Raw genomic sequence first — 15,280 nt, forward strand, 5'->3', positions numbered from 1 at the left:
CCTGAAAAGGTTTGTCAAAAATATGCTTTTGGCAAGAGGAGGTGCTCAGTAGGTCTTTGTGATCTGTTGAAGAAAGAGATGACTGGGAAGGGGATTCTGCAATGTATCAACACCAAGCAAGTTTCTTGCCATTTTGTTGATGTGAAGAGAACATTAAATATCACTACCCTTATTTCTTTTCAGTAGTGTAAACTTTCACTAGAGTATAAGCAGTTAGTTCAGAGGATTAATTGATTTGTAATGTCAGGTAGGCTTCTACCTCAGTTCAGAGGATTAATTGATTTGTAATGTCAGTTAGGCTTCTATGTCAGTTCAGAGGATTAATTGATTTGTAATGTCAGGTAGGCTTCTACCTCTGGGAGCAGAAGGAGGGACACAAAAAGTGAAGAAGTAAAGAGCAACAATCACTTGAAAGAGAGATTAACTTATACCACAAATAACTCTCTAGTAGCAGTACAAGAACTCTGACAGAAAAAGCCCTTTCTAAAGCTCAACAGGTAGGAAGGACTTTGTGATCCCTCAAGTCCACAGTGAGGCAGAAAAGATGAAGGACTGAGGACCTACAAAGTCCTTCCCTTCTGCTCTACCTGACATTACTGTTCCCAGCCCACGGACAAGGATCTTACCCTGCTGTGTGAGCCAGACAAGCTGTTTTTCCTTCTTACAAGCTGCCTGAACCACTAGGGACAACCACTTAGGCCAAGATGGGCCAGGGAATCCTGCTTGGTTCAGCTCCAGAAAGATTAAAATGTCTACTTGTTGCTGAGCAAACAACTTGTTTAAGATCCCTGAATGAAAGGCAGACACAAGGGTTCATCATTCCTTTTTGTTTTTAACATTTTCTTGAGTTTCATTCTCTTTGTGGTCTTTGCCTTCCTGTGTACTCCTCCTGAGTAGGAGAGAATAAAATTAAAGAAACAGAAGAAAGTCCTAGAAATCAGGGATATTCTCCACTGGTTGCTGTCCTCCATCTTATAATGCATTGGGAACGGAAGAATCCTAGAGAGCACACTTGCTGCTGCCAAGTAAATCTTTATTTTATAGCACAAAAGCAGCTTCCTGGACAAGCACTCTATCCAACCATGCATTTTTTTCCCCCCTTGTGAGCATTGTGATTATTATACGGGAAAATGAAAAGTAACAAATATTAAGACTTCAGTATCCTCTTATGCCCTTAATTAATTCATTTAGAGTCAACTTGAGGTTTATAGTCATGGAGGCAAATTGTAAAATATAGACTAGCAAATTTCATCTGGAAGTAAATGACTACAGGACACCAAAAGGCATTTGATATTGCAGGGGAAGATAGCTGTAAAATAAGACAGAGGTGAGAAAAGTAATAAGAGTGAAGCTGGTTCTGCCAATGAGAATGGAATTGCCAGTATTTTTGTATTCTGTATTTTATTTAATTTCAGGTTCATTTCCTGGACAGGATTGATCAGCCATTTTTTTACTTAGATTCTCTATTTCAGCTGATGGAGCTTTTGCAGAGAGCTTCTCTGGGTCCCTGGAAGAGCCAACTAGCACAGAGAGGAGTGAAGAGGCAGCAAGGCTGCTGCTACTTAAATTAACTGAAACAATATTTTGGCTGTACAGACTTATGAATTCCCTCAGTAAGCCTTAAAAAGAGCCATCTGGTCAGAATATTACATCTCTGGTTAGATCCTGCTTTGGAAACTGAAATGAGGCTTGTGAGTGCTTGTTAATGCTTTTTAAAGAGGAATTTGGAAGGTAAGTAGTTGCCTTGGTGGGTTGCTGGGTTGCAGGTCTTGGCAGAGCAGTGGGCAGGTGTCTGCAGTGATGGGTGTCTCCCTACCCTATGCCCTCAAAAATGCACCACCTGCATCGGGAGCACACCAGCACAGCACAGCACGGCCCTTCCAAAATCAAGGACACTCACGCAGCCTCAACGACTTCTTGCATGCACATCCTTGAGCTGACAAGGACAGAGGGGTCATGCCTTGCTGAGGAGGAGTCCAGAGGGGTGCCATCCCATGCCCTCTGCAGGGCCCGTGTCCCCCAGGACAGCAGCCACCTCCTTCAGGAGCTACCTCCAGGTGGAAAGGCTATGGAGGGGCACATCATCCGTCCTTCTGCTCCCGGCTTGTGGAGAAACTTCTCCCTGCGGGAAATGTCAAAGCGCCATCCGAGTCCCTCTCCCCCTGCGTTTTGGACACAGGTTTTAATGAGTGGAGGAAAACAGATTAAGAGCCACTGAATGCCTGCTGGGGAGTGGAGGTTGGGGAGGGGGGGGAGTTGGCAAGAAAATGTTTTGTATGAGTTTCTGCCCTGCTTAGGAGCTTTTGCAGCCCCGCATAGTAAAATCTGTCTCCTTCTCTCCCCACCTGGCATAACTCCCTCAGGACTGATTGCACGAGTCTAGGAACCAGTATAGCACAAGCAATTAGCTAATACAGCCCCTTCTGCTCTATCATATAGGTTCAACATTTGCCCCCAGATGGATCTTTCTAAAGGAAAAGCCTTTGACTGCGGCAGCAAACATGTTTCTAAAATCTTTTTCAAATCATAAGACTCTATGGAGAAACTTCAAGTACTAATATGAGCTCTCTTTATCTCTATTCCTCAATTTTCACAGTGAAAATGGATGCTTTAAACAAAGTCCCAACGATGTAACAGTGACCCATGCCTGAATCCCACCAGTGCTCTCCGTCTTTGCACAGAGATGCACCTGAGCCTGTACTTAAGGCTGAAGCTCATAAAAGCTGGCAATGTATCACAAATCCCTGAATCCCTCACTCTGCACTGTGAGGAATATACATTGCCTAATTAACATAAACGACAACAAATGCCCTGTATCCTCAAAGCCAGGGCTGACAGCAGCTGACGGAGGTACCCCATGCTGCCCATGCTGCCCCAGGATGAGACACAGCTTAGCTGGTGGCACCTCAGAGCTCTGCCTGCAGTTAGTCCTGGGCAGAGGGAGTGGGGAGCCAAGCTGCTCCTGCAGTCCCAACTCCATATGAAGCCCTAAGATATAATGCTTTATAAAGCATGATCTAACCCCTGTGGGTCAGTGGGGTCCCACACCATCTCATGCCAGAGGGATGCTCCAGCTGCTTCTCAGGAGCTCAGAGGAACCTGCTGTCCCCAGAGCATGGTCCTGCTCTTCCAACAGCCACATGCTGGATTGGGACCAGATGGGTCCCTTGTGGCTGGGGCCATACACAGAGAGTTCTCCCAGGGGCTGTGGCACTGCCAGGAGAGGGAGGGCAGTGAGGAGAGACCTCCCCGGGTGGCAGTGGGAGCTGGATGTGGCCCAAGCACGAGGGCACATTGTCTCCAAGATACAGTGGCTTGGGGTAGCTTTTCCTAAACAAAGAGCATTATAAGGGAGCCACTGCTGGAAATTTCCATTCCTTTGTTGGGTAGATGCTGTGTAAATAAATGCATTCCTAAGATTTTTCATAGTCCTGGAAAGGTCCATAAAAGAAACCGTATAGTTTGTCAAATAGCTGGAGTTCGTATATATTATTCCTCAGCCACTGGGAATATGATATACAATGGCAAAGAACATAATGCAAGAAACATATGCTAAAGGTCTTCTTAGAAGCACTGTGTGCATTCATAGGTGGCACGTACATATATTTCTTCTGTTTTGCCCCACAGGATCTAACATATTTTATCCATACTAGAGCTTGGGTTTGTGAATTTCTTAGCTCGCCTCAAAATAATCCTCACCTGACAGGCGACCTCCACAGCAACATTTAGCTGGTCCCTGGTTTAATGTGCAGGTGCTTTGAAAGCATTTATTAATTAGCACATGAGATAAATGTGTAAGAATGTTCTGACTTCACTCTTCTGCTTTTCTTTCTGTCTGAATTTTATTCAAGACCCAGGTGATTTGGGAAGATCTCATTACAATAGTGATATCGTGTCTGGCATACTTACAATCTGAATGGCTCAAAAATTCTTTTTTCAATGTCTTGCTTTCTTGTCATACATAAACACTAATTACATATAGATTATCTTCCTGTATCTAGTATATAGGTAATGTAAATGTAGAAGCTACTCACATAGTAAAGACTATTGTACCTTCATTGATAGAAGTCAGACCTTATTCTAGAAATAACCTAGTAACTTCTCCTACTAACTCTACCCCCTTGGAGTCAGTCTCGATTTATAAGGTTACTTCCCTGTTTAACATGGTACAAACAATTCAGAAATTCAGAAGAGGAATTGTCTTTAGATGATGAGAACAAGCTTTATTAACCTTCTTTTTAATTTTTGAGCACACTGACATTTCTCCTCAGTTTAGGCTTCCCACCAGCGATGCCTGCTTTCTTTAGGATTATTATCATTATTTTTTTCCTAACTCCCACTAATGCAATTCTACTGGAAAAGTATTGAAATGACGGAGAAACAATACTTTTCTTTTCAAATACCTTTCATTTGGAGATCTCAAAGTTCTAGATAAAAGAGAGCACTTAATAAATGACTGTGTAAAATACAAAATGTACTTCTCCAACATTTGTCTCCTAATTTACTATTTATTTCCTAGATATGTTATTTTTCAGAAAGATTACAAATATAGCACCCCACCCCTCCAACTACCTGGAAGTCAAACCAAAACAATCCCTCACACAGGACTATCTCTTTAAGGCAAGCCCAAATACTTTTGTCTAGCTGGTTGGCTCTCTAATTTCCATCTCTTTGGACACTGCCACAGCATCTCCAGATCCACAGTGCTCATATGAGATCCTGATTATTCCTGACCTCAGTGCTCACATTTTGGGGCAACCGTGTCTCCAGAATGAAGTGGCGTGGTTCAGCCTTCTCTCAAAGAAAGATTATTACAGCAATTGTAGCTCTCAAACTGGAATAACTTATTACTGTTTTTAAAAAATGTGTTGACTAAGGGCATCCAACTTTAAACCTAATTAATAATTATCCCAGAGAGTGCAGACCAGTAACTTGTCTGCCACACAAACAGCTGCACAAATCCCTCACATTTATATTTTCCAGGCTTTCAACTTTGATTAATAACATGGCAAGTCTCAACCATATTAACCACAGCTATATTTTCAGTCATACTGACATGAACTCTTTCATATAATAAAAGGAAAAGGAAGACAGAAGAGGTGTTTCATTAGGACACAAGGATTACTAAAGCTGCTGTGTGGAGTATTTGTCAGGAGGCGGTAGGGGAAGAGTTATTACTTACATTTTAGCATGTCACCAGGATGCAGAGCAAGAAGATCCCCTCAGTGAGATAAATTTGCTTTGGAAAAAAAATTTAGTATTTAGACTGTCCAAGCTCTTCTTACTGAAACTCAATTAAGAAGTTTGCAGTACTACATGGAAAACTATTGTTCCGGTTTTGTTATGAAGTCTGGCAAGATGGTGGTGATATAAGATCCAGAAGTTCACACATTAACCTGCTGGTCCCTTTTTATTGATAGATGGCTACATGAAAAAATATATCGAGCATGCAACCTGGTTGGTTAAAAAAACATAGCCCAAACCACAAAGTCTCAGCAAATTTGTTCTTGCAGCTGATTATAGATGCTTATAACATATTTCAAAAGCATTTATTAAAAACAATTAAAAAATCCCCCAAATCCAAACAAAACCTCACTGAACAGCTGATGTACGCAAGAAATCAGCATCGTGTCAATAGAGCAGCAGCTGCAAAACAAATCCAAAGATTAATGCTTGCCTAATACAGAATTCTTCAACATTAAACACAACTGACTTCGTGATTGTGTGATACTGGGTTTAGAGTTAAATTTAGTCCATTCTTCCCTTTGATTCTTCATGTGACAGGGGTATTCCTTAGATGAGTTTCTGACACTTAATTCAGATGAATGAATAGGGTTATGCACATCACAAATATAAATGACTTTTGTCTGAATGTATCACTTGACTTCCTTCTTTCTGCATCTACCTGCCTAAACATTTGCCCCAACGGTATGTTTATAATGATGCCTTTTGTAAGAGAGCCAACCTTTGTAAATTGAAGTGATGGGCAAAACCAATCATACATTTTCTATTTCTAAATCGTTTGCCTGAAGACAACTGCATTTCAAAATCGAGGGAACAGAAGAAAGAGTTACAGGCACACAGCATCCTTATACTGAACCTGAAATAACTACTTGTGACAACAGCCAAATATTGTAGTCGTGGGCATATTGGAAACACCCAGGTACCACAGAGGGGATGTGATAAGACAAGGGTAGAGCACAGCAAATACCTTGCCACATTTCTACTCTGAGATGAAAGCATAATTCCTGCTTTCACCTTTTTAGCATTTCTAATGCACAATACCTGCAGTACCAGAAATGCAGGGGAATGGGGGAAGGCATGTGCACCGGTTTATTTCTGCCCACCAGGAAGTGAGAAGCATACAGAAATCGTTTATACAGCACCTGATAAAAGCTGAGAGCCTATACACAATCTTATATATGAACCTCACTACCAAAGAGATTTGTCTCCCACTTGAATGCAACACAAGCACACACGAACCGTTCCCACGCATCTGTGCTCCCCGTTCTGACATTGGGACTTTGCTTTTTAACTAGCCCAGGCTTGGCTGCAATTAAGATAAACATATTTAGCTGCAACTTTTTTTTTTTTTCCTTCTTATTTTTTTTTCCCTTTCAAAAAGAGGCAAACTGGATTATAGCAAATAACCTTAAAGATAATTAACTGACAATGCCGCAACTAGCATAAAATCTTCCTTCAGGCGACCCCTAATTTAAGTATTACTGGCACAAAGTGGAGACAGATTGTGCATCACCACCGCAATATTTACATAGCAGAAACCCACAGAGCAGGAAACGTGAGACTCAATGATGCACTAAATTAGGAACAATCATATTCTAGTGTTAATCTGCTTTCTCCTCTATCCAAATTTCAGGTCCAGCAATTGGTACAAATGCACATAAACCATTCCCAGTTTTAATGATTAAGAACCACAATCTGCAAGCAGTTCTGCTCAGATGTAAATTTGCTCACTACTAGGGGTGTTTGCAGGATCAAAACCCCAAAAGAGAAACAGGTTTACCAACACAGATTTAAAAAAAACACAAAACAAAACAAAAAATTTACCAAGACTTCCTGATCTGTTTATTTCTTTCTACAAATGATGTCTGCACAAGCAGATCAACTCATCTGCCAGGCTACCTGCCCTTTGCTAGCAAATATTTTCCACTGACAGAAACACCACGATACTGTGGCATACTGGAGAAGCAGCTTTAATTCAATAGCGCTGTAGAAAGATGCAGGTGCCCAAAAGGTTCTGTAATCGAAGAATTAAAGTTAAAACAGGTGGCAGGAAAAGAGAGCTGATATATTTGTAAAGATATTGAGAAATGACACATTTGTAATAAATATACACTCCGTAGCCTATCCGGACACAGATTTCATGAGCACTACTCTCAGTCACAGCACAATTCATAAGATAAATGCAAAGAGCCATCACCAGTCTGCCTAACTCTTAAATACTACTCAAATTTGAGTTCCACTATGGCATATTAACAAAATATTTACCTTGCCTAATCGCTGATGTTCTTCAAAAGCGGAGATCAGTTCTTGTGCCCACTTTATTTTTTCAGGGCTCGGAGAGAACTGTTCCTGGACAACAGCAATTTGGTTGGGGTGAATCACCTGCTTACCTACAAAGAAGATTAATAACACCAGAATCACGCATCAACAAACAGATGTTCAAGCAAAATGTTCCAACCACTTGAGGCTCTCATATGCCTTGCAGACTTTCCTGCACTTTAACTAATTATTTTACTTGATTTCTTTCATTTTTTTAAAAAAATTGGACAACAGGCAGATAGGTTTTTGCTATTTTTTGTAAAGAATAAAAATATCTTGTTTTATGCCTGCATTCAATATTGTTTCAAAGAGCCCAAGATTCTTTTCTCCTCCCTCCTCATTTCAATCCATACATTTCTCAGTCATTTCAGGTGCAATTGTTTGTCCAGGGAGTCAGTAACACTTCAGCATAGTGCATCCCTGAATTTAACTATATAAATAGCAGTTCCAGCCACTCTTAAGTTATGTTAGAATGCATTCAGAAAATGAGATCTGAAGGAGATGGCAAGAGATTTGTAGAACCAAAAAGTCACCAATCACATAACAATCATGCCCTAAATTCTCAGTACTGGCTTAGCATCACAAAATCATCAATGCTCTTTAAATTGTTGCAATAGTTAGCAGCTGCAGGTAGGTCACCAGCTTATTAAACAACTACCAGGTTTTGTGAAACACATGTAAAAAACAAAAATTCTTATATAAACATAAAGTAAACAAAAATAGATGTTGCTTTTTTTCCCCTACGAGACATTTTCAAACATGAATAGACAGCCACATAATCCATTTCAATCTGTTATTGCATTCAGCTACCTTAAAACAAACACATATCTAATTTGTTTGACAGTTTAAAAAGTGTAAGGCTTGACATTATTAGTTCATTTCTAAGGACATTTCACTGACTGCTGTGATTTCTGCACTTTGTATTCAAAGTGTTTTAATAAAAAGAAGCTCCCGTAATGCCCAGTTGCCTGTGGAAGAAATGACTCCCGTGCCAGATAGCTACAGCAGTTGGAGGGATGAGCCTGATCCTGCAAACCTGCCATCAAGTGAACAGTCCCGGGCACAGGGAGGGTCCCACGGCCGTGCCGTCCCGCCCCGCAGCACGCTGCAGCCTCTCGCGGGAGAAAGATTTTTGCACGCAAAGGGAGAAGTTTGAAGCGTCCGGAACTAAGGAGGTTTCCTGTGTGCAACGGGGGCTGCTCCCACGTTCTCACTGACATCTCTCCAACCGTATGGTAGAAATCAACCCATCACTTGGTCTAAGAAGTCTCATGTGTGACTGGAGAGATACACCTATTTTAAATGAAATTAACCACTGCAATAAATTTGGGATTAGTTTTATCAGACTGCACTGGGTCTGAGTCATAACTTGGAGTGCAGACAAAATCTGGGGATGCAGCAGCACCATCTACTTAATGTAATGAGAAAGAAATAGTGATTTTTTTAGCCATGAGTAGCTCATTTATATTTTCATTCCTATGAAAAAAACTTTTACTTTATGATTTTACGGGCATCCAGATATTCAATTCAAAATTTCAATGTCCTAACTATTAAAAAAAAAAAAGTTAAAAATATATAAAAGCTTAAAATTCAGTAAGAAATACATATTTTGTTGTAAGAAATTACACAGAGACAAATTTTCTTAACCAATATGGTTTACATTAGGCCTAATCAATTTATTTTTTTTTTAGTTAGTTTAATCAAATGTCACCATGAATAAGACTATGATGTTCCTTATTTGTAATGCAACAAATTCCCCCCTAGCAAAACTAATTCTAAAATGGAAGGGTGTACAAATAATTCCTTCAAGATCCTAAGGAACTTAACTTTCTGAGGAAAACGTAGACTATATTTTTAAATTGTATTTGAAGCCAAGCTGCAATTATAGCAAACAAATAAACAAAAGTTTATATATGATTTTTTTTTTTTTTTTTAAGTGCAAAACATTTCTGTGGAAGGATTTGGTTTTGACAAAAATATTTGTAGCAGTGATTTTTATTTCTTTTACCATTAGACCACTACTAAACAATTTGCAGAGGACACAATCCAACTTTTGATTTATAGAGCTCGTTTTTTTTGTCACAGATTATGTATCCAAACAACTGTATAATGGATGCAACGCCAGGCAGGAACAAAACAAATATTTTAAACAGAATTGTTGTTATTGACAAGTTACTGAGAGAGTGCAAAATTGGAAGACATTAAAATTTATGACCATGAAATCCTTTTTACAGTACCACTTGATATATCGTGCTTGAACTCAATACCTGGCAAGTCTTTTCGTTAACTGTTATGATGGTGTCATTTTAATCTTTTACAAAAGATTCCGAAAAGAAGAGGGAACTTCCAGCCTTTTGTATTTATAGCTGACTTCTCGGCACGCAGCACATATTCCTGTAATGACTAAATCTCTGTTCAAGTTCATGGCAAGATTATTTCATTTCTTTCCACAAACATTGCTAAAACTGATGACCACTTCTATAGGCAATGCACTGACGTTATATCTACGGGTCCTGGTACGTAAAATATGATGATGATGTCTGTGTGTGGGTTTATATAGCTGTACACTCCCTCTCCCCCCCAAAAGATTTTAAAAAGAATAAAATTACATGTAATAGATCTACTAATTTGGCTACATTTGACTACATTAAATTTGAAACCACTTAATTTTATGTAAACACACTCACTGAAGGAAAATTAGGATGATTTTAAGATAACCAGAAAAGATAACTAGGCTACAGAAAGCAATGAAGGTGGCAGTAGTACCTAACTGGCTGGTAAATTCTTTGTTATATTATTTCACTTAATTATTAATCCTGAGTGAACATATTTGATTACATTAAGGTCAGTTCTACTGTTCTAAATCTAAATATGGGAAAAATCTAAGGAAATAAAATGTTGGTGAACATTTTGGATTTGCAGTAGTTTTGAAGGTGGTGAATTTGGCTCTGTGAATGCAAGTAAGTGTGGGTTCTTCAGCTAAGAAAGCATTTGGAAGCCTCAGCTCATTTTAGTTATGTTGATTTAAATAATATCGATTCCTCATGAAAAAGTAGCTGGAAGGGATCTTAAATATTTGAAAATAACAAGAATTGCATGTGTTGAACTTGCTAACAAGCTGGCATTTCAGTATTTTACTCTCAAATATGATCTGCAGACTTTCGCTTTATACAAAGTCACGGATTAAGCTAAGACCCATTTGTAATTTTTTATGATGAACATTACACTGGAAATTAAAGAAAAAGGTTTCATTTATAGAATTTTGGAATATAATTTGTTTTGCTTTCAGTTTTGAAGTGACATTTTATTTTAATCAAATAAGCAAGAAAGATTACAAAAACACTAGATAAACTGAAAGCCAAAGAAATGAACACGTGAAACATTTTGGATCAACCTCAAATGTGCATTTTTTCCCCTTATTTTTACCAAAAATATGGAAATTGCTGTTTTGTTTTGACTTAGAGCTTTCATTTTTATTATTCACTTTTTTTTGTTGTTGTTGTTGTTGTTAACCAAATCAGCAAACTGTCATGTTTCTAATTATGGTTGGACTGGTTGTCAGGCTGTTTGCTGGGGTTTTGAAATGTGTTGATGATAGTTGTGGAAGGGCAAGAGGCAAAGAACAGGAACTGTGAGCTCACCTTAATGAAGTCTGTACCTTTTACAGATGATTGCTCCAAATAAGGAAAGGCAAGACACCTCTTTGGGCATCTTAGAAATTCAGTTTATGTGCTACATTTCCACGTGTGACCTTTCTATTTGTTTACTCTCTGGATCCTATCTTGATGTCAAACAACTTCCTCCATAGAGTCAGTGGAGTGCAAACCACCATCAGTGTTGTTTACATTGAGCATTTCTAAGTTTCCTAAAGTGGCAGCCTGAGTTAAGTATTCAAATACACATTAAGCATTCAAAAAGAGTGCTCTCAAAGGTGCTAGGCATCTGCAACTCCATCTTCTGTCAACAGGAGGTTCAGATGCTTATGTTTTTCCATAACACAAGCCTTTCCTTAAGCTAGTTAATATTGGTGGAGTTTAGGTAGCCATCAGCAGGTGCTATCATTCAAAAGCTCTGTTATTTTTCCCAGCTTCATCTGCAGATGAATGAATGGTGGAGGTCCACATGGACATGGATAATGTAGCTGTGAGGAGTTAACCATTTTGCCTCTGAAACAAGATCTGGTTATGCAAATGCGGAAGCTTAACAGACAGTAAGGCAGGGTTTGGGCTCAAGAGCACTGATTTCTATACTGTCACACTGAGATCTCGTAAGAGAACATTTGGGTTGTGTTGTTTTTTTTTTTTTGGTGGTCCTTCAAGATATCATATATCATTAACTGTAAAAGTACAGTTTGCTAGACAGTATTGCCAGGACCCATGCCTTTGGTGACAAAACCCTATTACTGTGCATATATCCTGAACGCTAGTCAAGAGTCCAATAATGTAAAATGTTTGTCCTATATGCCAGAATTCTCTAATGCATGTGTCAAATGGATGAGTTCTATCACAACCCCCCAGTTTTTGGCTTGCACTGTCCCACCAGGCTGTCCAAGTGATCTGGTACACCAGTCACAGGTAACAGGACTCTGGGGCAAGAAGCCTGCTGCTCTTGCTGTCTGCCAGTACCCATAGGTGTCACCAGCACTTACTCGAAGGGGAGCTAGGAAATGGAAAACAAATAAAAGAAAATAATAAGAAAACATCTTTCTCTTAGCAATTAGCATATAAGATTTGCTTCTCAACTCCTTCACCTAAAAAGCATTTTTTAGCAGCTGTCTTTAAATGGGAAAAAAACCACACCAAACCAACCAACCAACCAAAAAAAAACAAAGAAAAAAAATGGAGAGAGAGAGAGAGAGAGAAAGGGACCACGTATTTTAAGAAGCAATTGGTCGTCACTGAGTACAGTATCACCTCTCCTGTGCTCTATGATGGGAGGAATCACTGCACTGCTCTACCTCAACTCCTCTTCAAAAACAGACATGCTTCATGGGATGTGGTTTAAAAAAGCAGCCTGTGGCTTTTCAAGCAAAATTTCCAGCCCCAGTTTTAAGGGTGCTAATAAACCTAGAAGAGCTTGGTATGACGAAGTTTTTCAATAAATATCTTGAAATAAAACTCAAGTTATTTGTCTAGGTGACAGTAATTGCAGCAATATATAAATAGAAGAAGCTATGCATTATTTTGAGACATCATCAGACAGCCATACCAGTGAATCCCATTGAGGCACCTTCTCTTGATTGCCTGCGGAGCCCATCTTCATCTCGGAAATCGATGTAAACAAGGTCTATTGCTTGAAGGCCAAATGCCTTTGCCGTGACTACTATTTTTTGCCTGGCATATAAAATATCATGAGTTTCCTTACTGCTTGTTGCACCTACAGAAACGATGAAAACAAACAAAAGCTGACAGGAGTGTTTTAAACCTTTGTTGTGAAAATACTGACCTTGTTACAAAAAAGAAAATTCAAGATTTCATTCAATTAATTTAGAAAACAGAAGCTATATTGTTATATGCTACTCTTCTGAGACAAAAAAAAAGGAAGCTGTTTTAACAACAACAACAACCCCCCCCCCCAAACTCCAAATACAGCAACAAACAAACAAAAAAATCTTTTAAAATATCTTTAACCACTAGCTTATGAAATTTAGATTCAGATTTTGATTCAATTCAAATTAAAATTTGTAAGCCTGAAGTCAGTGGAAGCTTTGGCTGGTAAGAACTGCTGACTTGGGACTAATATGAAGTGATTATTCAATTACATTATTTACTGTATATACAGTGAGAAGCACTACAGCAAGAGAAGGTTTACACAAGTGGATAAACTGGGTACAACAAAATGGTTAAAAAAATCACACTGAGAACAGAATTGCAGTTTGCTTGGTTCTGATTCTCATCACAACGGATGTCCTAAGCTGAATATTTAAGCATTAGCATTTGGATGAAAAAAATGATGGCAGATGACTTCTGAGAAGAAGCAAAAGTATTCACGAGACTTCACATGCTCACAGGGCACCAGCTAAGCAACGTGCTCATGTGAAGTCTCATGTGAAAAAAATAAATAAATTGTGTGTTACCTTTCTTTAGGACCACTACTTAGACACAGATTTCCAGTTTGTAAGGAATACTGTAGAAAAGTAAGGCTAATATTTACATTATTGCACTTTCGTCTAATTTAAAGGTTAATGGATCTGCACTTTTATCTCTAAACTGATCCAGGTCAATAAGAAGTAAAATGGCCTTTCATAAAAGAAATTGTGCAATACTTTTTTATTTTTGAGGAAGGCTCAGAGTGCTTTCTCATGAATACATGGCTGCATTGACCTGGGAGATACTTAAAGTAAATTCATGAATGCAAAATGTAGTAGAATAGTGTTTGTGCACGATGGCAAAAACCTAACTGATAATTGTCTATAAAACAGTCATGAAAAGACACCAGAGTTTTAGGAGTGTAAATGTGCTTCTCAAAAGAATGTGTATATTTCTTATGCATAGCATATTTTAAAATGCTTTTGGTGACTCAACAGGTTTTGTTGTTCCCCCCCCCCCCCCAATTTTTGGTGCTTTTGCTGCACGGCAAGAAGCACAAGAAAATGCCAGTGCTTTGTAAAACACAGGGGCCACATTTTTATTTTCCATGGATACATTCTGCATTGAAAAAAAAACAACAAAAAAAAGAGGAGAAAAGTGAAAATGTAAAATGCAGAATCAAGTGTTATCATTAATTATTGCCATTGGAAAACCAATGGCCATAAATCACGATGGGTTTCTGCCGGGTGAGTGCCATGGGTTAACATTTATAGCAAACACACAGGTAACAACCTATGCTGGCACGAAAATCCTCTCCTCCAAAGACAACTGCGTCCAAATGAAGGCCAACCTGGGATCCTTTTCTCAGTGCTTCTTCACAGACGGCCTTCAAATGAGAGCAGAATATTAATTTCTACAGAAATGATGGATGCAGAGAGATTACAGAGGCTATTACAGCAACTCAGTGCTACCCAAATCCTTCAGATAAAATTGCTCCTACTAAGCAAAGCCACTGTAGGTGCTCGACTATGCACAGTGCTTTAAAATGACTCAGCGAAAGAGAAAACATTATCTTTCCCTAAGCACCTATATGCTCAGAGTGTGTAAATACAGGACGTCGTAGCTGATTGCCTACATTCTGGCTGACATAATGCCCTGAGTATTGCTGTGATCACTACCTCAGGTATTTCTGTAATAATATGAAATAAAACATTTGCCAAACACTGCTTAAAAGCAAACAAAAAGTATGAAATTTGATTAGTTTGACATGTATTTACGTGAGAAACAGAAATAAAGATCAGAATCTCTTTTGTTAAACAAATAATGTGAATGGTTTAAAATGGTTGTAGATTCTGACAGAATATAAGGATTCCTTATAAGATTTCCCATTTAAAGTCTTGTGCTACATGTAACTAAAAAATAGCTAGGGAAGTTGTAAATGCAACAAGTACTGCAGAAAAGTATTTTTTAAAGTATTAAAATAAAAGCAAGAAATAAATTGCTATGTGGAGAAGAACTGCATTTCCAAAACACTACAGTTTTATATCTATATTTGGATATTAGGAATATTTTTAAAGGCTAAGATAAGTGGAGAGAAAGACAGGTATAATTACCAGCTCTACTAATGGATGTTCCATGGCAGCTGGTGGGGCCAGAAATTGTTTTAAAGGGCACCTCTCTTGCCGACA

General features: G+C 38.7%; 1 protein-coding gene across 1 annotated transcript in view; it reads right to left on the bottom strand.

The window, feature by feature from the left end:
* Nucleotides 1–15,280, bottom strand: part of CLYBL (citramalyl-CoA lyase) — a 184,197-nt gene that overhangs the window by 8,791 nt on the left and 160,126 nt on the right. The window contains exons 5-7 of the mRNA XM_054162911.1: nucleotides 14,385–14,478; nucleotides 12,772–12,939; nucleotides 7,510–7,634 (exon numbers count right to left, since the gene is read on the bottom strand). Coding sequence (XP_054018886.1) covers nucleotides 7,510–7,634; nucleotides 12,772–12,939; nucleotides 14,385–14,478 — 387 coding nt within the window. The remainder of the gene's footprint in view (nucleotides 1–7,509; nucleotides 7,635–12,771; nucleotides 12,940–14,384; nucleotides 14,479–15,280) is intronic.

Source organism: Dryobates pubescens, chromosome 7, assembly GCF_014839835.1.
Source record: "Dryobates pubescens isolate bDryPub1 chromosome 7, bDryPub1.pri, whole genome shotgun sequence".
Lineage (NCBI taxonomy): Eukaryota > Metazoa > Chordata > Aves > Piciformes > Picidae > Dryobates > Dryobates pubescens.